Raw genomic sequence first — 22985 nt, 5'->3', positions numbered from 1 at the left:
CAGATGGCAGGAACTCGTGAACCCAGAAGGAAGACCGGGTGAAGATTGAAGCCTCTACAGTGGTGACAGCGTGCTGCTGGAGGGCTTCGTTTAAAGGTAAGTTTTACATAATGTGCTAGTATGCTTTGCATACTAGCACATTATGCCTTTTTCTTCCATGAGGATTTTTTTTTTTTTTTTTTTTTTTAACACTGTTTACTACAACAATTATAGTGATATTAAAGCTTCCCATTTTTAAAATTAAAATAATAAACGTGTTATACTTACCTGCTCTGTGTAATGTTTTTTTTTTACAAAGCAGCCCTGATCCTCCTCTTCTCGGGTCCCCTGCAGGCGCTCTCGGCTCCTCCTCTTCTCCATGTGCCACCACAGGAAGTGCTTCCTATGGTGGCACACATACAGGCTCGCTCCTGAGCCCCGCTATCTGTGTCTAATGACAAGCAGTGGGCCTCAGCCCCACCCCCTTGTCATAGGATTTGACATAAAGGACCTGGAGGCAATGGCTGCCACTGCTATCAATCTGCCCAGTAAGGAGGGTCAAAGCCAGGAGAGCCACTGTTCTCATGCACATCGCTAGATCGAGATAAGGCTCTATGCATTAGGCTTTTTTTACCTAAATTCATAGAATGTATTAAGGTAAAAAAACCTTAAGGCTTTCGAACCACTTTTAGCTATTTTATATGCCTTTTTCACATCTCTGAGTAGAACTAATCACTGGTTAGGTGAGGTTTATCTTACCGTCTTTCTTTAGCTGATAAATGTTTGCGACCAGCTGACTTATCATTCTAATGGAAATAAAAAATAGAATTAAAAAAAAAAGGATACAAATGTCAAAAAACTTATTTATAGGAGGAAACAATTTCTGAATATATTCTTACCGCTGGTTGGGGCTGTGCAAGCTCCGCAGCTGCCATCTTGGTCGTGGCCCTATGGAGACAGAAACACACTTATATTGCGTCTTGTAGTAAGCTAGTAAGTTCCTCTGAGCAACAAAAATACAAATTGTCCATTGTGTAATGTAACACTTTTTGGACAGAATGAAGAAGGTTTGGAATCCTTGTGGAGATTTGCTTTTACTTTGTTTTGGTGACAACATTGTCATCATAATGGAAGTGAAAGAAAATCTCCAATGAGAACACACACAGAAATAAAAGGCTGAAGGAGAATAGTGGGAGTTTACCTTCCCTTAAAGTTTTACTATACCCCGCACCCTGCATTCACTATATCCGGTCTCCCCGGACCCTGCATTCACTATATCCGGTCTCCCCGGACCCTGCATTCACTATATTCGGTCTCCCTGGACCCTGCATTCACTATATCCGGTCTCCCCGGACCCTGCATTCACTATATCCGGTCTCCCCGGACCCTGCATTCACTATATCCGGTCTCCCCGGACCCTGCATTCACTATATCCGGTCTCCCCGGACCCTGCATTCACTATATCCGGTCTCCCCAGACCCTGCATTCACTATATCCGGTCTCCCCGGACCCTGCATTCACTATATCCGGTCTCCCAGGACCCTGCATTCACTATATCCGGTCTCCCCGGACCCTGCATTCACTATATCTGGTCTCCCCAAAATCTGCATTCACTATATCTGGTCGCCCCGGACCCTGCATTCACTATATCCGGTCTCCCCAGACCCTGCATTCACTATATCCGGTCTCCCCGGACCCTGCATTCACTATATCTGGTCTCCCCAAAATCTGCATTCACTATATCTGGTCGCCCCGGACCTTGCATTCATTATATCTGGTCTCCCAGGACCCTGCATTCACTATATCTGGTCTCCCCGGACCCTGCATTCACTATATCTAGTCTCCCAGGTCCCTGCATTCACTATATCTAGTCTCCCAGGTCCCTGCATTCACTTTATCTAGTCTCCCAGGTCCCTGCATTCACTATATCTAGTCTCCCAGGACCCTGCATTCACTATATCTGGTCAACCACAGAACACACAACAACATGGAAGTGATATTTTAGTAAATATAAACTGCTAAACACCTTTTCTCATCAGCAGTATATAGCAGTCTTGTGACTTCTATCAGTGTCCAGCTGAGCACTGGTTAAAGCTTGTAGGAGGAGTTTTCATTTTGCTCTGACTGTCCTATGAGGTTGCAAGACCCCTGATGTCTGTCTGTACAGTGCTCATTGGCCCTGTGCTGAACACATGCACCCTCCCAAAGAAAAAAAACTCTCAACAATACACACTAAACAGAACATGTGCAGTGACTCTTAGTGCTCTGTACTATCAGCAGATGGATTGGGGACAGTAGAAGAAGGGGAAGATCAAAGAAGACAGGATCAAACAGCCTTTTTACACAATGTGGAGGATTAACCCCTTAGGTTCCACAGTGAGTATAACAAGCATGTTTACTGCATATACAGACTGATTTTACTGTTGTAGGTTTAGTAACACTTTAATTGCAACGAGTTTATGTATTGCTGTCTGTGTCCCTGCTGGATATTGCTCCTCACTACCTATCCTGGATATTATGGATAAAATAAATAAACTTTTTACTTAATGTATAACTAAAGGCAAAACATTTCTTTTACTTTTGGATAGAGTGGAGAAGGATTAGAACGCTTATCAGTTCATTGCTGTCTGTGTTCTCCCTATTTTTCCTCTTTACCAATATCATTGAAGGTGAATGTAAAAGAAAACCCCAAATTTTGGGTTGTCCCCAGAAAAGTAATAGAGGGGAAATCTTCCAGGAATACTAGTTCTGGTGACCTAATTTGCAGGGATTTCCTCTCACTTTCTGTTTGGCTACGAGACAGGAAGTGAAGGGAAATCTCGGCAATGGGACACAGATGGCGAAAAAAAATAACCCTCCCCTGCTCTATCCAAAATGAAAAAAAGTTTTGCTATAGTTCTACTTTAATATATCTTGATATTTGTCCATACCCACAAGTGCTTCTATAACTTTTCCTATATGTATAAATACTCACTGGGTGAAGTGCACCCAGGTATTTACTTGATATACAGAATACAGTGTATAACCTTTGGACTATTTTGGTGAGCGGTCCTATTAAAAGCCCAATCCCAGCCAGTATTAGCAAGGAAGAGATAAAAATTTGATTGTGCTTCTGTGGGTCCATTTGGGAAGTTTCCCCCTCACAATGTGAGAAGAAATGTTTTGGCTGGAATTGGGCCTAAATAGGGACAAAACTGTGTAATCAGAACTCATGAAACTGCTGTATCATTCTCCATGGCTGCCTGAGACTTTGTGACAGGAGGAGCCAATGCTTAGACTTTCCATAGGAGGACATCATGCCAGTGGACAATTCCACAGTCACCATCAATCACCAACAGCAGTCTGAGGCACATTAATTCCTAACCACTTCCGTGCCGCCCTCTAGCAGAAATACTGCTACAGGACAGCACAAGTGCGCAAAATCACCTATATATACGTGATTTTACAGTTCCAGGTAGAGGGTGCGCGTGCCCTACTCGGGCCACCATTCGTGGCCTCGCGGTCAATCACCTAGTCTCGCCTGGTGATTCCCCATTGGCACCCTATGGGGTAGAGATCAATGGGGGAAAGAACTGTGTATAAATAACACTGATCTCTCCGTTGTCAGCTCCTGCAGATGGCTTTGCAAGCCATACAAAGCAGCGTGCTTACAGTGTAAAGCACACACACAGCAAAACAGCACACAGTTAACCCTTTGAGCACCCCAGATGTTAACCCCTTCCTGCCCAGTGTCATTAGTACAGTGTCAGTGCTTTTTATTAGCACTGATCGCTGTATTGGTGTCACTGGGGATGTCAGTGACACCAAATCAGTTTCCCCCCAGTGTCAGAATGCCCACCACAGTGAAGCTATAAGTCACTGATCACCACCATTACTAATAAAGAAAAAAAAAAAAAAAAAAGAAGAAGTATTCCATTATATATACCGCCGTTTGTAAATGCTATAACTTTCACGTAAACCAATTAATTTACACGTATTGGGATTTTTTTTAACACACACATGGAGTAGAATACATTTTGGCCTAAATTTATGATGAAATTAGACTTTTTTTGCTGGACATGTTTAATAGCAAAAAGTCAAAAATATAGTTTTTTTTTTTTTTTTTTAAATTGTCAGGTTTTTTTGTTTATAGCGCAAAAAAATAAAAAAAATCAGAGGCAATCAAATACCACCAAAGGAAAGCTCTATTTGTGGGGATCAAAAAGGACATAAAATTTCATTAGGGATAAGCACTGCATGACCGCACAATTGTCAGTTAAAGAAACTTAGTGCCGTATCGCACAAAATGGCCTGGTCAGGAAGGGGGGTAAATCCTCTGGAGGGCAAGGGGTTAAACTACAGTAAGAAAATCTACGAAAACACAAACCACCTTTTTGCCTGAAGATGGGAGAGGTCTATGGAAGTGTCAGGGAAGGCCATCTGTTCATCTCCATCCTCCTCTTTAATAGAGCTGTTGTCTTCTGCAGACTGTAAGCTTTCATTATCACTGTCCTCCTCTGAGTGCACATCTTCTTTTACTTCTTCGTGGCCTGATGTCTCTGTGGTCTCAGCTGTCCCTTCTGCAGAATTATCTTGCAGACCAATGTCTTTCAAATCTCTATTGTGCGGTTTTTCTTCTAGTTCCTCCTCACTGCTGTCCTCACTTCCATCTTCTGGAACCTCTAGAAACAGACAGAGCAGCCAGACTCAGAGACCAGATAGAACTGTAGATTTAGTTTATAATGTGGCAATGAGAAGAAGGAAACCCAGCATGTTGACTGTACTTCCTTCTGTAAGACCCATCATTTCTATTTTGACCAGTTTTTAAAATAAAGGATTTACCAAAAACAATCTACTACATCACTAGCAAAAGTTGTAGTTCAAGTCTTTCACAGGAAACTGTGAATGAATGAATGAATGAATGGCGGGGCCCTACATGGTCGCATTATTTTCAAATAGTACCTGTGGCGGTCCCCGGGAGAAGATCCCCACTAGCTGTCACTCGGGTGGGGTGGGGAGTGGCTGCAGCTGCTGGAACATGGTACATGTTCCACCTTAAATATGGGTGGAACATGTTACATGTTTCAAATGCTGAACTTATCCTTTTGGGCTATCACATAGTTCCCCTTCTTCAGGGCTTGGCAGATTTTGAAGAATTAAACATATAGGCTACCTGAACTGGCAAAATAATGTAGGGCTCCCCCCACATGGCTGTGTCATTCATTCACAGTTTCCTGTGAAAGACTTGAACTACAGCTTTTGCTAGTGATGTAGCAGATTGTTTTTGGTCAATCCCTTATTTTAAAAACTGGTCAAAATAGAAATGATGGTCTTACAGAAGGACGAACAGTCAACATGCTGGGTGTCAACCAGCAAGGCAAGTAATAGATTTGAGTATCACCCGATACAATTTGGAAAAAATCTCAATCATCAGACTCATATCAGTAAGACCAGCCCTAAAGCAAACCTGTGCTTTGCCTATTCAAGCCACAGCAATAGGTTTGCTTTAACGCCCCCCATTCCTAGAATTATATTACTTTTCCTTCATTGTTCTGTTCAGCACCAGAACCACAGGAACGACCCTGTACTTCCAGATATGAAGGAGCATGTGACCTAATTAGGCCAATCAAGCATTGGCACAGGGAGCCCAAAACCCCGTTGTCAGCTACGACTCCACAGACTCACATCTTGCACAGGGCTTTCCTTTTGCTCTCGCTGGATCAACAAAGTGGCGGGGGAGTTAAAGGTAGTTAAGTATACACTGCTAAGGAGAAGTAAGTTAACCTGTTTTGCCCTGGGTGGGAAAAACACAGGTTCACTTTAGGATGATCACACAATATACAACCTGATTGCACAATTCTCAAACAAATTTAGATTCAGTATCCTTGTAAGATGAAGTTGAGCCCAAAAAAATCCATTCAATGCATCTGCAATCAATCAGGTTCTGACACTGCAGAGATTTTTGTAAAGCTTACAAAAAAAAAAAAAAGAAGGATTATGAAATCGGATTGCATGGTATTTGGCTGGCTTCAAGGATTTTACAGCTTGCGGAACGTTTTTTCAGTTGTGTATACCTTGTACTGTAACTTTACTAAGACCTCATGTTAATTGAGCCTTTACACTAAATAGAAGTTTTCTACAGTTTATAAGTGCTTGCCTCCTTTAAACATTGTATAAAACCTGAAACATTTTAAAGATCTAAAAGATGGATAGAACATGTGATGTTGGATGCACAATGATATACACAGTTCTACGCCCTCACCTAATGCCTCAGTTTCTTCTGCTGCAAGCTCCGAGGTACTTCCCGTCACACTTTCCAGGTCTTCATCCTGCAGTTTCACCTTGCGCTCCCCTTTATGCCTCCAAACACAAGTCTCATCCACCTGGAAAAAGAACCAACAACATTCATGTCATTTTGTTTCCGCATTATATAGGACTATTTTGCTTGTAATAAAGTGGTCTGAAAGTTCTCCTAAAATGCTTACAGGCATGACAATTATAACAACTTGGGGACATTGTAATACAGATCAGTGAAAACTGAACACGGGAGATTTTTAGGGACTCCAATTTCCAAAGACAACTATCTTGCAGCCAGGAGCGCCGCTGGAAACCAGAGACAGCTGGCAATGGCAGCTAGGGAAGTTAGGTTCTGGTGAGTGGACTAACTGTCAAGTCTTAAAGGAGCAGAATTATCTAAAGTCTATCAGAGACCCAGCTTTCCTAAAACCGTTACACGCTGGAGAGCTGGCTTAAAAAAAAAATCTTTTCCTATACTAGAATGTGAGAAAAATGTGGCGCTAATCACTAGCAAATCAAAATACAACAATGTGAAAAAATATATATATCCCCTCAATTATAAGTGAATAAACATATCTATTCAATAACCTCGTGCTAATAAACACACAAAAAAACTCCTATAGCGATGGTGAAAAAAACAGTCCTAATGACTGATAATAGTGCGTGTTTTACCAAATATATATAAACATATAAGATGCACTTAATATATGTACATATGTATATATACACACACCACAAATCTCATAAAATGAATAAAAACAGAATCATGTGCAAAAGTGAACTCAAATTAGTGCAAAAATACACACAATAATAAATTTTCATGCGTATTTAAAGTCCAACTTTCAATAATCACACTCCAGTGAACAAAATAACTCGTGCTGATATCCGTGTGAAAAAAACGTGAATTGGTGGCTGTATAGAAAATCATCCGATCACCGGCTGAATGAGCCTCTCACCTTCCAGACTCGACCCTTGCGAGTCAAAACGTTTTTATATAGGATCCCTCTCACAGATCCTCCAGGTTGAGATCACTCCAAATGACTGCTCCCAATATATGCGGATCTCCCTCTAGGGATCAGGACTCCAATAATAGCTCCTTCTCCATTTTAAAAATAAAAATCGTAATGAAGGGTTGTATATCGCTAATGTTTATTGTTTTTATGGTTGGCTCAATTCCAGATAGTGTCTATATATATGGTGCTTTATTCTAGAGTAGTTACCACTATATACATCTATGCTTTCTGTGTTATTGGTACAGATAGGGTATCAGTAATATATGTTAGTGGTTTAATATTTATATATATACTCTTTATACTGGTCCGTTTATATACTATCGCACTGTGAATAGGTCCACTGTATAAGAGATGCACACATATATATATAGATCTATCTGGTAGAGATTCTAGTCTCCGTCCCCATTTTCTGATACTCTAGCCCTATTGGGCTGAGTAATGTATTTTTGGCCACAAGAACATGGCCGCGGAATATGCTGTAGAGCGGGCGTTGACCCGCCTTTGGGGAGGTACACTTGATTAGGTAAGGTATTTATAGGAAGTCCTCCACTACGCATGTCAGCCCTGAGGAAGTCACATGGTACTGTGACGCAACGCGTAGGCCCGACGTAGTGACGTATTTCCGGCGTGGCGGCCATCTTGGTACACCTTTTCTTATCCTGTACACCCATGCAGATAACATCCAAAAGCATGTGGTAGGAGCCTTGTTTTTCACTAATGTAAGTGCGCATTCTATTTTACCACACTTTGGCAATAAACATATTACGCTATGGGAGCTTTGTGTTTATGTTACATGTGAGTGGTTAGCGCAGTATGTGATCCTGCCTGGAGAAGGAGCTATTATTGGAGTCCTGATCCCTAGAGGGAGATCCGCATATATTGGGAGCAGTCATTTGGAGTGATATCAACCTGGAGGATCTGTGAGAGGGATCCTATATAAAAACGTTTTGACTCGCAAGGGTCGAGTCTGGAAGGTGAGAGGCTCATTCAGCCGGTGATCGGATGATTTTCTATACAGCCACCAATTCACGTTTTTTTCACACGGATATCAGCACGAGTTATTTTGTTCACTGGAGTGTGATTATTGAAAGTTGGACTTTAAATACGCATGAAAATTTATTATTGTGTGTATTTTTGCACTAATTTGAGTTCACTTTTGCACATGATTCTGTTTTTATTCACTTTATGAGATTTGTGGTGTGTGTATATATACTTATGTACATATATTAAGTGCATCTTATATGTTTATATATATTTGGTAAAACACGCACTATTATCAGTCATTAGGACTGTTTTTTTCACCATCACTATAGGAGTTTTTTTGTGTGTTTATTAGCACGAGGTTATTGAATAGATATGTTTATTCACTTATAATTGAGGGGATATATATATTTTTTCACATTGTTGTATTTTGATTTGCTAGTGATTAGCGCCACATTTTTCTCACATTTTAGCTTTAAAGATCATTAGATATATGATTTAATGTTGGCAGCTTCTCACATTTAATTATTAATATCATTTAATATTATTGTGAGAGCAGGAGGTTCACACCACTTTTCCTATACTAGACCTGAGATTGAAATGGGAAAAATTACTAACAGAAACTATCCAAATCCCCCCACAGTTCTTTTATACCTAGCAATAACCACCTGACCAAGGTTTTACCACTTCCCTTCTCTATCCAGAGCTAACAAACAAAATGTATTATCTAGAATTCAAATTTAGAAAGTGACATACATATCAGTTTTCTGATGAACTGACCTTAAAAAGAAACCCAAATCCCATCATCAGGTAGGAAGGAGGGAGAAAATTCTTCTTTCCTAAAAAAAAAAAATAAATAAAAATATTAATAATTAACTTCACGTGATAAATACAGCTGGTCCTTCTAGGTTTCTGCATTGGTGCCTTTCAAAACACATATAGAGACCCCTACATAAGAATGGAAAAGACACAGTCAGCACTGATGTCTGAACACAATATGGTGGCTGATAAAGATGATTCCCGTTTCTCCTTACCTCTGATCATAAAGCTTCCAGTTGTCAGGTACTCTCCAGTCGGTGCGGTTTTGGACACCTAAAAGCAAGGAAAACAATGGTAATACAGGGAGAGGTGCACTTTGACAAACTAAGACCTTTTTTTTTCAGTTTAGAGTAGGGACAGGTTAAAATCCATCAGGTGATAACTTAAACTTTTGAATTCTCCCCCAGTTTCCGATCCAGTGGTAACGGTTACTAGGACAAGTAGAGATGATCCCCAGAGGCAACACATACAGCAACAGGAACCTAACAAAATGTATTAAAGCCTTACTACTCAATCCAAAACAATGCTAACTTCCAAGTCACACTGTTATGGCATGGCTGAAAGGGGGAGGAATAACTACTTTGAGAAATGTAGGGTGGGTACACATATGCAGCCTTAAGCCTGGTACACACTATGAGAATATTGCACAAATGATTGGCTGTTTTTTTTTTTTTTTTTTAGCATGCTAGTCTCCTATCGAAAATGAAGAGGTTACTAGAGTTAGTGGTAACTAACTAGAGGTTAGTTAGTTAGCGGTAGTTTTCGTCCAATTTTATGATCGTGTGTACTAGGCTTTATACAGTGCCTTGAAAAAGTATTCATACCCCTCGAAATTTTCAATATTTTGTCATGTTACAACCAAAAATGTAAGTGTATTTTACTGGGATTTTATGTGATAGACCAATGCAAAGTGGCACATAATTGTGAAGTGGAGGGAAAATAAATGGTTTTCAAAATGTTTTTACAAATAAATATCTGAAAAGTGTAGTGTGCATCCCAATTGAGAATTTGTGGCAAGACTTGAAAATTGCTGTACAGACGCTCTCCATCCAATCTGACAAGAGTTTTGCAAAGAAGAATGGGCAAAAATGTTCCTCTCTAAATGTGCAAAGCTGGTAGAGACATCCCCAAAAAGACTTCCAGATGTAATTGCAGCGAAGGGGGGTCCTACAAAGTATTGACTCTGGGGGGGCTGAATACAAATGCACGCTACACTTTTCACATATTTATTTGTAAAAAATTTTGAAAACCATTTATCATTTTCCCTACACGGCACAATTAAGTGCCACTCTGTGTTGTTTCATCACATAGAATCCCAATAAAATACATTCACGTTTTTGGTTGTAACATGACAAAATGTGGAAAATTTCAAGGGGTATGAATACTTTTTCAAGGCACTGTAAATGTAAGCAAAACAACAGTTGTGCAAAGTATCTAAACAATGCCTTCTCCCGACGCTCACTGCAATCTCACCCACACATGCTGAGGTTACACATCATAGAATTACCTGGCAAGGGGCTGCAATCCCACACTGAGGGACTGTGAAAAGCCTGATTATTATGACTGAGTGGAAAATGTATAATTCAGAGTATAATTAAAGAAAACGGTCAGGATAGAAATATGGGCATTGCCATTGCAGATGGTCAAAAACCCTCTCTCTGTTAAGACAACTTGTGCTAAAGGGGTATTTTCCTTCTAAAGCCAAGGAGTTAAAAGAAGGCCTGACATAGCATATTACCTGATTGTGATGAACCCACCAGGCACTGGTAATAACTCGGGCATCCCAAGCAGCACTATAGCAAACTGCCATGGTGCCAGCCTCTGTGAGAGTACGAGGTGGTATTGGATCACCTATAAGAGCAGGATAAATAAGGCAAGCAAATTAAGTATTCTCATGGTTGCATTGCATTCATAAATTTATTACAACAATTGTAAACCTCTGATATGAAATATAAACAAAAAATATCCTTCTAGAGTGTGTCTCAATCCAAAGCACCAAGTGCTATTTCTGTCTACTGTCTTGTTCCTCTGCTATCTGCCTGAGTCACTTCTGGTGACAGGGGAGGGAGCTCAAGCACACAAGATGTGATTGACAGCCTCAACACTGTTCCTGTGTGTGGGGGGGTGTCCCTTCTCTCCAATCAGCTCTCAGAGCTCTCCACACACTGAGATCTGCAGTGTAACCTCAACTCTGACAAGCTGTATACATTCTTCACTTTGAATGGCTGTAGAAAAGAGGAGACTGCAGATAAACAGCTATAACAGGAAGATTTGTTTCATCTCTGTGTATCACCTGAGGCTAGGCATTTTAATGGGTATATGGAAGAGCTTACAACCATTTTTAATGGTCAATCAGGTCAGCGATGCACATTTAATGGCAAGTTTTATTGGCATTTTTTCATTTTATTTCATGAATCCCCTCTGCCCTCTTATTGTATGGGGGGAATAAGGCAATACTGGAATCAGGAACTGCATTTGACTTTATAACAGTTCAGTGATGATGACAGCAAGAGTTGCTCATTGATATGTTGTAGTGCATACATGTCAGACTGCTGTATGGACAGATGCTTACACACAAAGCAGCATTACTTCTGTCCAGTACATATACCGCCATTTGTAGACGCTATAACGTTCACGTATACCAATTGAGTTACACATATTGGGATTTTTTTTTTAGCAAAGACATGTAGCAGATAAAATTTTGCCTTAAATTTATGACGAAATTTGATTTTTTTAAATTTTTTTACTGTATATGTTTTATAGCAAAAAGTTTTTTTTCAAAATTGTCATTTTTTTTTGTTTGTTTATAATGCAAAAAATAAAAGCACAGTTGATCAAATACCACCGAAAGAAAGCTCCATTTTTGGGGAAAAAAAAAGGACATAAAATGTAATTTGGGTGCAGCGTTGCACGACCACACAATTGTCAGTTAAAGTAATGCAGCGCTGTATCACAAAAAAATGGCCTGGTGAGGAAGGGGGGGAAATCCTCTGAAGGGCAAGTGGTTAAGATAACACAGGAATTGTACACACGGGATAACTCTGATTTTCTGGCAGGATCAATTTTTGTTTTGTACTGAATGAACAGGAATATAAAAATGCTTTCATTGGTATTATTACCTGACCAGCAAATATGATAAACTCATGATAAGGGTTTACATACACTTTAAAAGCATCTGCCCTAACTTTAAATTAGCTTCAACTGGTCTTCATTGTAAGCTCCAAGGAGCAGGGCCTCTTGTATTGAACTGTATTGTCTCCCTTTATATTGTAAAGCGCTGAGCAAACTGTTGGCTCTATATAAATCCTGTATAATAATAATTATACCAAATACAATAATGTTTTTTTTTATTTTTATTCTGCCTGCAGTTCAGCTTTAACTAACCCATCCAGGAGGGAGATAATTACCTGTAGAGTTCTTAATGACACAGCTGGTCGCTCCGTGCAGGTCTGCATGAACATAGATGTCCCCTGTTCATAGAGAAGAAAAGAAGGTCATGTACAGTATAGTGTAACGCACCAACAGTATTGCATGCTTTCAATGTATTTGCCAATCTCTATGGCCTCAATTTTTATTTTATAAGTTTATGTAGTCTGGATGGAGACAAAGGGGTGGAGCCTCTAAGAAGGGCATAGCCATTCACTTGGAGCAGATTAGTGAAGCCTGCACACGGGTAATGTGGACTGCACAAGTCTTGCCTGTTTAAGGCTCTTCTTCACCAGGATGGCTTTCAGGAAGAAGAGACAACACCAGTCCACAGTGTACGAAGCACAAGATGGCAGTATGTCTGTGAAAGTTCTTACTTATCCAGGCCATGGTATAGCTAGCAGAAGTGATTTAGAATAAACTGAACTTTGTTGTTCATCCGAACAGCTTCTCCAGTTCTAATTTGTGTCATGAACATTCCTGCAAATGGCAAAGAAATGTGAACATTGATGTTCCTGACACTCTTCAGAATTGAAGAAGTAGTTTGGATGGCCAGTGAAATATCCATATTATAGAATATTTCAATTAAACTGCTACTACTACAGCACTGACTCTGGAAAGAAGTATAAGGAAAGACCTATTATTTCAGGTTATGAAATAGATGGGTATTTATACATTTATAATACCAACACGCTAGCAGGATCAACACAGAAGACCTCTTCAAGAATGCAGGGACTAAAACCAAAAATAGATTACAGAAAACTAAAAGTGAGACCTGGGATGTATATCAATGTTTATTTCATCAATCTCCTACTATTCAATGAGCAGACAAGAGATTTAAGCCACTTACCTGGACGCAAATACCTCTTGACAATCATCTCATTCTGTTGCTGATCTCGCCCAGCTATTATTAGGTAGTTCTCCGAGCTTATGAACCATAAAAACTTCTCAAACCTAAAAAAAGATCAAAGCAGTACTGCATAGAAAATGGAAATCTACTTTCATAATAATACAGTGGCCTACAGTAGGTGGCAAGGAGCAACTTGTGTCAGTCTTTAACCATTTCCAGCCCGGACACTTTTACCCCCTTCCTATCCAGGCCAATTTTCAGTTTTCAGCGCTATCACACTTTGAATGACAATTGCGCGGTCATGCAACACTGTACCCATATGCATTTTTTAGCATTTTTTTGAAACAGATAAAGTTTTATTTTGGTGGTATTTATTCACCACTGGGATTTTTATTTTTTTTTGCTATATAAATGAAAAAGTCCAAAAATTTTGGAAAAAAAAGTGTTTTTCTTACAAAATTTTGCAAATAAATAGTATTTTGTCATACATCTTGGCCAAAATTTTTTCCGTTATCTTTTTAGTAAAAAAAAAAAAAACAAAAAAAAACAAAACAAAAAAAAAAACCCACAAAATTAGTTTATAACCAAAAATTATAATTTTTAAACATTTTTGTTTACTTTTTTTTATCATTTGTGTTTTTTTTTTTACATACGGTCACCCTAGCAGCACAGTGTCACCATGGTGACACTGTACTACTTGTGGAGGGTGATGAAGATTTTTTTTTTACACTGATTGCTTTTACACCCATAAAGGCTGTAAAAGCAATCATTTCTCCTTCTCTCTAGCTGCATTCTTGCAGCCATTAAAAACTACTGAGTGAGCTGTGATTGGTCACAGCTTGTCACATGGTACAAGTCTGTTGTGAATAGCCTTGTACCATGTGACCTCTGTGATCATTCACAGATTTCACACGTAGTAAGCAATGATGTCACAAGTGACATCTTGCTTACTACTCTGCATGTGATCACTGATTGGCCAATCGGTGATCACATGATCGGGACCTCGCACAGAGGTCCCATCCGATGATTGGTGTTTCACTGTGTCCGGAGAACACAGCGGGCAATGGATCGCGGTGCTGCACGCTCCCATGGAGCGCACACAAGCAGGGGGCCGAGAAAGCCGTTTATAAACGGCCACCCGACCCTGCACTGCCATCGTCCGGCCGTTTATATACAATGGTCGGACAGGAAGTGGTTAAAGTCCTGATGCCTAACCTGTGGACATTCCTTAATTATTTTGCAGCCCTCAAAGTACCTGCAGTCAATAGTCTGGCGTTTACTCAAGCCAGTGAAAGAAACTGGCTTCTAGTAGTCTGGTTGATTTATTTTTACAATATCTTACTTTTTCATATGCTATCCATCCCTTTTCTCAGTTTATGTTTTACTTATGATCTTGCTGCAAGAAACATCAAATATGGAAACTTTTAATGGATAAGTTCACCTTTGGGAACATGTTACATGTTTCACCCATTTTTAGGATGTAACATGTTTCCAATGCTGCAGCTATGCGGCCGTCCCCCTCCTTCTGAAAGATAACATGAGGAGAAGTTTCCCCGTACTATCTGTCAGATTTGAAAACAGCAGGGCCGTGCAGGGCTCTGACCACACGGCCGTGTAATTCATTCACGGAATTCCATGAACGAATTGCAAGTCCTGACAGACTTAATGGCTGTAGGCTTGCAGTTTTCAATGAACTACCACGGCGGTGTGGATCGACGTGGTAGTTCATTGAAGCTTCCTGTCAGAATATCTGCTTGGCTGTACATCCCTGTACAGCAAGCAGATATTCTGACAGGTCTGCAGGAGACCTGCATGGCATCAGCGATCTACTGATTGCTGGTGCATGGCTTTCCAGGCTCCTTTGGACAAAAATAATAAATGTACATTTTTTTTACCTGCAAAAAAATGTGCATTTATTATTTTTGCTCAAAAGGTGAACTTAGCATTTAAGATGCCTGTAGGGAGTACAAATGTTGAAGCATTGATTTGTAAAGGGGGTGTAAGAGCACTGATATCTAGCAGTCTCGTGGAAAATGTCCCCTGTCTCCAACAAATCCAATAGCATGTCAGCAGACTAACCATCCCCTGTATGTCTGCAGTCTCTGAACATCTCTTGTATCCTGTCTGCAGTCTCCAGCCATCTCTATTATCAGGTCTGCAGTCTCTAACAATCTCTTTTAGCATATCTGCAGTTTCACAGCTGCCTCACATTCACTGAATACTTTGGCAAAGTCAGGGGTTGCCCCTGAGGCCCCTGTCAGGTGAACGGATTACCACCCTACTGTAAAGTGTTATAATAGTGTGGTCTTATATTTCAGGGTTACAGCAGGTGCTTGTCCTGTAATTCATTAGTATTCCCTGCTATCAGGCTGCAAGGTCTCCATAGAAGCTGTTCTATCTACTGATGCAGCTCAGTGCTGATAGCTGACAGTTTCTCCAGGCTACCAAGGAAGGTAAAACTGCCAATTAACAGTCTTTGTAAAATCAGTTTGGATAAAGAAAGAAAAAATCCAACCAAGGTGTACCACATAAAATACAAAAGATTACAGTGAACTTTGCAAAACACTAGTTGTTTTTTTTGCCGCGTCCTCTCTCAGACAGATTCCTAAATGGAAAGGTTTGCCTTCAGTAAAACCATTTGGCTTTTCTTCATCTACTTCCAGTGCTCTCTAGGGGTCTGTCAGCATTAGGACTGGGGAGCATTATAATGAGGCCAATTATATGGAGGTAAGATATAGATCTCAGGTCTCTAGACATTTTAAACATGTACATGCAGGTGATATGCAATCCTTTTGCTTCTGTGGGATAGAAAGGGTTAAAAATCTCTGTGGTGGTGATTTCCATTTTCACCGCAAGTTGTTAGAGAGGCTTGGTGGATTTGCACCCTAGGTACTAGAAGTCCAGTTGGTATGAATGGGATGTAGATCTCTTTTTAAAATTAGATATATATATTAGACATCCTATGGTCTTATTTATCTTTTTCCCATCTCTACAGGTATCGTTTTATTGTGAGGATTTAAATTTTGGATCTGCCATTTATTTTACCAAACCTGTATCATTCATTTGGTCCTTGTTCATACTGTTTTAATTATGTGATTGTGGTAATTGTTCAGACCCATCCTCTTTTTGATGGAGTTTTGTGTATGCACATATTTTATATATATCTATCTATCTATCTATCTATATATATATATATATATATATATATATATATATATTCTTTTATTAACCACTATGCTGTGATCAAGGCTACTTGCCGAAACGTGTCAGCTTGCCTTTATGTCACTCCTGTATCACTAACAAAGCTTTCAAGAGGATTTTGGAGTTGCCGACTCTTCCTGCTTTTTGTATCCTGTATCCAGCATTTGTAGGACACTTGGGAGCCTGAGCACCCTGGATCCCACTGCTGAATCAGGTGTGTTTCCTGTTTGAGCGCTGCTTCTCTGCTATCACATGGGTCTGGCAGACTATCAGACCTGCATCTGACCCTATTTGAATTTGGTACAGCTACAATCAATACAATCCCTGTTTACTCAAATTATATGTATGAGGATAAGTCTTCTCCAAATAGGAGTGCGTATTTTTGTTCTCTGTTCATTCTAAAGCTCGAAAAAAAAAAAAAAAAAAAAAAACAAGAATGAAATATAAAAACTATCTGAAAAAAATCTCGGTGTTTTAATGAAGAGAGCCTCCCTTTAGAAGATGGCAGGTCTTGGGGAGTATTTCAATAAAAGTTAATATCCGTCTGAAGGCGGTGCCTGACATTTTACTTCTGTCTCAGTGTAGACTTCTGAGAAAAGCAATTAGCCAGTTGCACAAGCCGGTGATGACATTTGTGGAGGCTGCCCACAGTTTGACAAACTACAAGCAACTGCTGATAGTAATGGAAATGTAATTTATAACATTACAAAACCGTGTTATTAGGAATTGTTTTTTTTTTTTTAAGTGGAGTTTTCCTTTCATTTTCTTTCATGTAATCCTGACTGCCCCTTGGGTATCTATTAGTTTTTGCATGCCTCTTATCAGCTCTGAGCCCAGGCAGCAGACAGGACAGCCTTAAAGCCTGTATTTATTGATTTATGTTGTGTAATATTTCCAGCACTAACACAGGGTGGAAAGCTTAGCCTCACGGTGTGGCACTTCAGTTCCATATTTGCTCTTTCCAATCACAGGCCAATGTAGCTGTAGAAGCCATATAGCAGCCTTTTTTAACTAGGGTGCCTAGGCACCCTGGGGTGCTTCCAGGTTTCTTCAGGTGCCCTGGCAAAATGTCTAAAAATTGGCCAAAAATTTTATACAAACCAGTAGGTGGATCAAGCCTGCCTTTTAGTTACACAAAGCCACAGGTTTTCATTGTACGCCATTACAACTTTCTAGTCGATGACAACATAAAAAAAAAAATCAATGATGTCATCAGTTGATAAGAAAGACATTGGGAACCAGCACAGCATCCTTGCTTGCCCCTCTCCGTCAGCACTGGGGCACATTAGCTAAGAGAGAGACAGAAACCGAGGGAGAAGAGAAACTGGAATACTAGTCAATACCAGTGTGCAAAGGTGTGTTTGCTTTGGAAGAATAAATCAACTCTGATGTTTGTAGGTGTGTGTGTGTGTGTTGAATTCTTGGACAGGCCAGTGATAAGACCACTTTACACACCAAAAGGACTCCTTACTATATCAATGTATGCACCTTACCTTGGTTGTGTTGGGTTAACCTTTTTTTGGGTAAATATGTGAAGAGTCAGGGGAAGTTTCAGAGTCGGTTATTTTCAAATAGATTGGGAAAAGTCTTAAATATTCATGGTGTGCTTGTTTATGGTGAAGAGAACAGATTTGCCATAAACAAGACAAGTAGTACCTATTTAACTTTTTAATTAAAAACTATGCATACAGCTATTCTAGGTCTAGACACATAAGATCAAACATGCTACTAAAAGTTGCCAATCAGAGTGCTTGCCATTGTACGGAATGGGGAAAATGTGTATATTAACTCAGGCCACAGAACACAGGTCAGGATATGTGTGACAGGACACAGGAAGGTTATCTGAAGGGTTCTAAATGATTGCCTATCATCTACCTTGTCTGTACCTCCGCTGGGAAAGAGTTTTTTCCTGTCATTGATATGGGAGCACAGGTATAGATCATAACTCACATTATTCCATGCATGGACGCTACCTAGGTGCATATTATAGATGGCACATATGCTGGACAGTGTAGTATCTCTATGCTTGATATGAAGTATTTTGAATGGGACTTTGAGAGCTGTTGTTCATTGTAATATTTACAAGTATTCAGCTGGATTTCTGTCATCTGTAACAAATATCTTTATCCGAATAAATGCATCTCTCTGGAAAAGAACTATTGGTTGCTGCGAGAAAAATATATATAAATATACACTGGTGATACGTCCTCCATCATTGATATAAGACAACAGATTTGTCTTATGAACTGTTTTTGTGTGGACTTCATAATAAGACAACAATATTTGGTGTCCCACATGTTTAGATGTTGCTGCCTTCTGTAAAAGTATTAGTTTTGTTGTTTACATTTTGGAATGGGTGCCTCAAAACTGTGTAGAATTTTAAAGGGTGCCCCCAAGATTGTGCAGACTTTTACAGGGTGCCTTGACCTAAAAAAAGGTTGAGAAACACTGCCATATAAAGTTTATAAGCTGCCAGCCAAGTGCCCAGACACCATACATTCATATTGCCCTCATACTATTGAGTGGGAATAGGAAAAGCTCTGAGGAACCAGCACCTTGCATCTACTTCCTTACACTTCTGCTCTGACAGGGAGAGAATACAAGTAGTTACCCAAAACTAAGCAGTAAGGAGAGGTACGGCTGCACTATAAAAATTCAAGCATAATATAAATGCCCCTTTGTGACAAGGTTTAGTAATTTTAAGCATGGCTGATGCTCTGTTCTTTTATGAATTGTAGCAGTAACATAAGTTATTAGCTCACCAATACACCTTCCTGGCTTTCTGAATTGTGGTGACAGTCTGCACCTCCTTCAGTGTCTGTTTGGTTTTCTTTTCTGCAGACTTAAATGCCTGTAATAGATATAAAATATTAAAGAGGCCTTATCGCCAGACCATTCCCTTTATTAAAAATCTTCCTAAATTTTATGTGCATTTACTGTAATTTGTGCATATTTACCTGTAAAAGCCCCTCTTAGGTAAAATGTAGAAAGCCCTAAAAGTATTGCTGGGCACCATTAACTTGGATATGATGTCAGTAGCACCCAGCATGGCTTATAATGATCATTCAAGCGACACATTAAATTATTCCACTTCATGCCTCACCCTGAAGCAACATAAGGTTATGTAGGGAGGTGCGGGGCAGAGGAGCTGGGCCAACAATTTTGCATACGTAGAAGAGGACATTGATGTGCAAGGAAGGAAAGGGCTGTACTAGGGAATTCACTTTTCCCAAAGTATTCCATTTTTTCAGCATATTCAGAGGCACAGCTGCAGCAGGGACAGCTTGTGGGAAAACAAATTGTTGCCCTGCTGCTATATTTCAGATACATTTGAAAAGGTTTTATAACTACTCTGCTGCATTACTGATGGTAGGGCAAAGTATTGCCAATGCATTAATATAATTACCCTTCCTGAAGTTCAGCTTTAAGGGCTCGTTCACACCATACATGCATAAAGAATGATGGAAACTGACGCGCAAATTTCACTTTAAATGGGATTGCTTTGAAAAAAGGCCTGGATTCTTTCTTGGATATACAGAATATAACTGGATACTAACATTAATAGATAAATAACCTCCTTAACTCAACGCTCACAAAAAGTCACACTTTCTCCCTAGAAAGTACCAAATAATAAATATACCTTTTTGTGATAAACCACATAAATTCCCAAAGACAATATAAAAAATAAATCAAATAAAACATAAAGTGTCCAATTCAATTTCAGTCTCAAATGTGTCCAATAAAAAGTCTCAAATGTGTCCAATAAAAAGTCTCAAATGTGTCCAATAAAGCTCAAAATCCAAATTTTGCACTTCAATCCAGTAAGAAGGAATATAATCCTAATTATTCCATGGAAACCTCAAGAAAAAGAAATAATCTATAGTGCATTACCTTTACATAAACATATACATAACAATGCAACAACGGACTTCATCAGATGAAGTCCGGAAGTGACGAAAAGCGTTAGGGGATGTGACGTCAAGACGCACGCACGCTAACCGGAAGTGTCGCTGCGGCCATTTTGTTGGTTGACTACACATGGTTTTCAGCCAAATGTTTGCAGAGTCATTACAGGGCCATTGAGAAAGCTGTGGTGTGAGCTGGAAGTTCCTTATTTTAAATGTAAGTTATGAATAAATTTGTCCCTACACTTTTGAGATCTGTCTGAGAGTCTTCTTGCTTCTATGAGGACTTTGGAGGAGTACCCCTGAAGCGAAGGAATGGGAAGAGTCTGATTCCATAATATAGCCTATGCATATGAATACTCCCAGGAGGGTAATAGTATTTAGTATCACTGTTGGCTGGATCACAGAGTGCACACAATATTGGAGTGATCACGGAGTGCTCAAGTTTTGGTTTATATATATTTATATATTATATTTTTTTAATTTTTTTTTTTTTTTTGCACATTTGAAGAGTGGCTTGTGTTTTGCACGGATTGGAGTGTTATCTATATGTTTAAAGGTAATGCACTATAGATTATTTCTTTTTCTTGAGGTTTTCGTGGAATAATTAGGATTATATCCATTCTTACTGGATTGAAGTGCAAAATTTGGATTTTGGGCTTTATTGGACACATTTGAGACTGAAATTGAATTGGACACTTTATGGTTTATTTGACTTATTTTTTATATTGTCTTTGGGAATTTATGTGGTTTATCACAAAAAGGTATTCTTATTGGATACTAACATTTATAGGTAAAGTTAATCCGGGGAACATCCGATTGCCTCTCTGGGCATTAGGAAGGAATTTTTTCCCCTGCAGGAGCAAATAGGATCATGCTTTGCTGGTTTTTTTGTGTTCCTCTGAATCAACTGTGGGTATTATTTTTTTGGTTGAACTGTTAGACTTTTGTCTTTTTTCAGCCAGACTATGTATCTTGCAGAGACATCAGTTTATATGCTCGCTTCAATGAGTTTTAAACACACTGCAGATTCTTGCGCAGAAAAAAAAATCTGTATGCGATACTAGTGTTGTGATGTGAACAAGGCACATAGAGAACAATTGGTTTCTTTTTGCCCTTGTAGAATTCTTGCAGAAGGACTGACGTCTCTGCACCATGATGCAATGAGCCCTAAAGTAGAACAAAACCCTTCTATCCTTTTCAGCCAAGGAAGCTGCCGTCTTAGTCTTTGTTTGATCTGCAACTGCCATGGTGCTGCACATATGATCAGTTATGACACCAGACATTTAACAGTTTGGTTAAGAATACAAGAAAATGTGAGTTAGGGCTCGTTCACACCACGTGTGCATGAAAACTGATGGAAAATGACATGCAGATTTCACTTGCAGAGAGATCAGTTTACATCACTTTTAACACACACTTCAATGAGTTTGATACACGTTGCAGATTCCTGTGCAGAAAAAATCTGCACATGATACTAGTGTTGTGGTGTGAACAGGGCACATAGAGAAAAACTGATTTTGTTGTGCCCTTGCAGAACATGTGCAGAAAAACGTATGCCTCTGCAGACTGGTGTGAATGAGCACTTAGGCCGCTTGAAGAAAAACTGACAGAAACTGACGTGTATATTTCACTTGCAGAGACATCAGTTTTCATGCACACTTCAAATCGATTTTATACAAGTTGCAGATTCCTGCGAAGAAAAAAAAATCTACGCGTGACACTAGTATTGTGGTGTGAACAGGACTCAGAGAACAACTGATTTCATTGTGCCATTGCAGAATGGGTGCAGAAAAAAACTGATGTCTTAGCACCATGGTGTGAATGTGCCCTTAAATTTAAAAAAATCAGTTATGGATTAAACAAGAGGGGATTTTGGAAATGGACTGTAGAGGTCCTGGCTGAGCGGGTAACCCTTCTAGATACCTTTTCTGCAGCTTCCACTGTCTTCTGAGTTTTCTTTGCAGCATTCCTCTTGTGATCATAGTACCTAAAAACACAGACAAAATATCATAATTACAGGCCCACCTCACACATGGGTCCAAGAGCTGTCCAGAGAGTTTAAAGTGTATCTAAACCATAGAAAAAAAATGTAGGATATTGCAGCTTACTAGTCATTAGATGTGGTGGCTGAATTTGTTTCCCAATTTGAATGGGGGGGGGGTGCCAAATTTTACTCTTGCCTAGGGCAGCCAGTAACACATATTGTCCCAGGGTGAGAACACTCATTCACTGTACTATATTTATGGAGGAGCAGTGTTGTCACATTAGAAGAGGAGGGGTAATCAGAATACAGGACAGCTCCCCTCTTATCTTCTCCTTTACATTTTTATTCTTGGGTTAGATATACTAGTAAACCTTTCCTGAAATGTCTGGGCTCCCTCTAAAGATGCAGGTTACCTGGCTGTCTGCAACTTCAGTGCTTTCTGAATTACTGATCCAGACCAAGCATGCAAGTCTCAAAGCGAAGTAAAAACTCTTGCTGCTAAAACTTGTATTAGGTCAGAGAATTAAGGGTACTGAGGTCATAACCAA

General features: G+C 39.6%; 1 protein-coding gene across 1 annotated transcript in view; it reads right to left on the bottom strand.

Moving 5' to 3' along the window:
* The window catches only part of NEMF (nuclear export mediator factor), a 59427-nt gene that overhangs the window by 9419 nt on the left and 27023 nt on the right, over positions 1 to 22985 (bottom strand). Inside the window, exons 15-25 of the mRNA XM_089662504.1 lie at positions 22377 to 22440; positions 19308 to 19396; positions 13345 to 13448; positions 12476 to 12538; positions 10807 to 10919; positions 9284 to 9341; positions 9030 to 9088; positions 6221 to 6341; positions 4349 to 4640; positions 879 to 927; positions 739 to 785 (exon numbers count right to left, since the gene is read on the bottom strand). Of these exons, the coding sequence (XP_089518630.1) occupies positions 739 to 785; positions 879 to 927; positions 4349 to 4640; positions 6221 to 6341; positions 9030 to 9088; positions 9284 to 9341; positions 10807 to 10919; positions 12476 to 12538; positions 13345 to 13448; positions 19308 to 19396; positions 22377 to 22440 (1059 nt within the window). The remainder of the gene's footprint in view (positions 1 to 738; positions 786 to 878; positions 928 to 4348; positions 4641 to 6220; positions 6342 to 9029; positions 9089 to 9283; positions 9342 to 10806; positions 10920 to 12475; positions 12539 to 13344; positions 13449 to 19307; positions 19397 to 22376; positions 22441 to 22985) is intronic.

This window comes from Staurois parvus, unplaced genomic scaffold (genome assembly GCF_062004578.1).
Source record: "Staurois parvus isolate SC_StPar_1 unplaced genomic scaffold, SC_StPar_1.0 ptg001483l, whole genome shotgun sequence".
Taxonomy (NCBI): Eukaryota; Metazoa; Chordata; class Amphibia; order Anura; family Ranidae; genus Staurois; species Staurois parvus.
The sequence above is the reverse complement of the archived record's forward strand: the minus strand, read 5'-3'. Positions and strand labels throughout refer to the sequence as shown.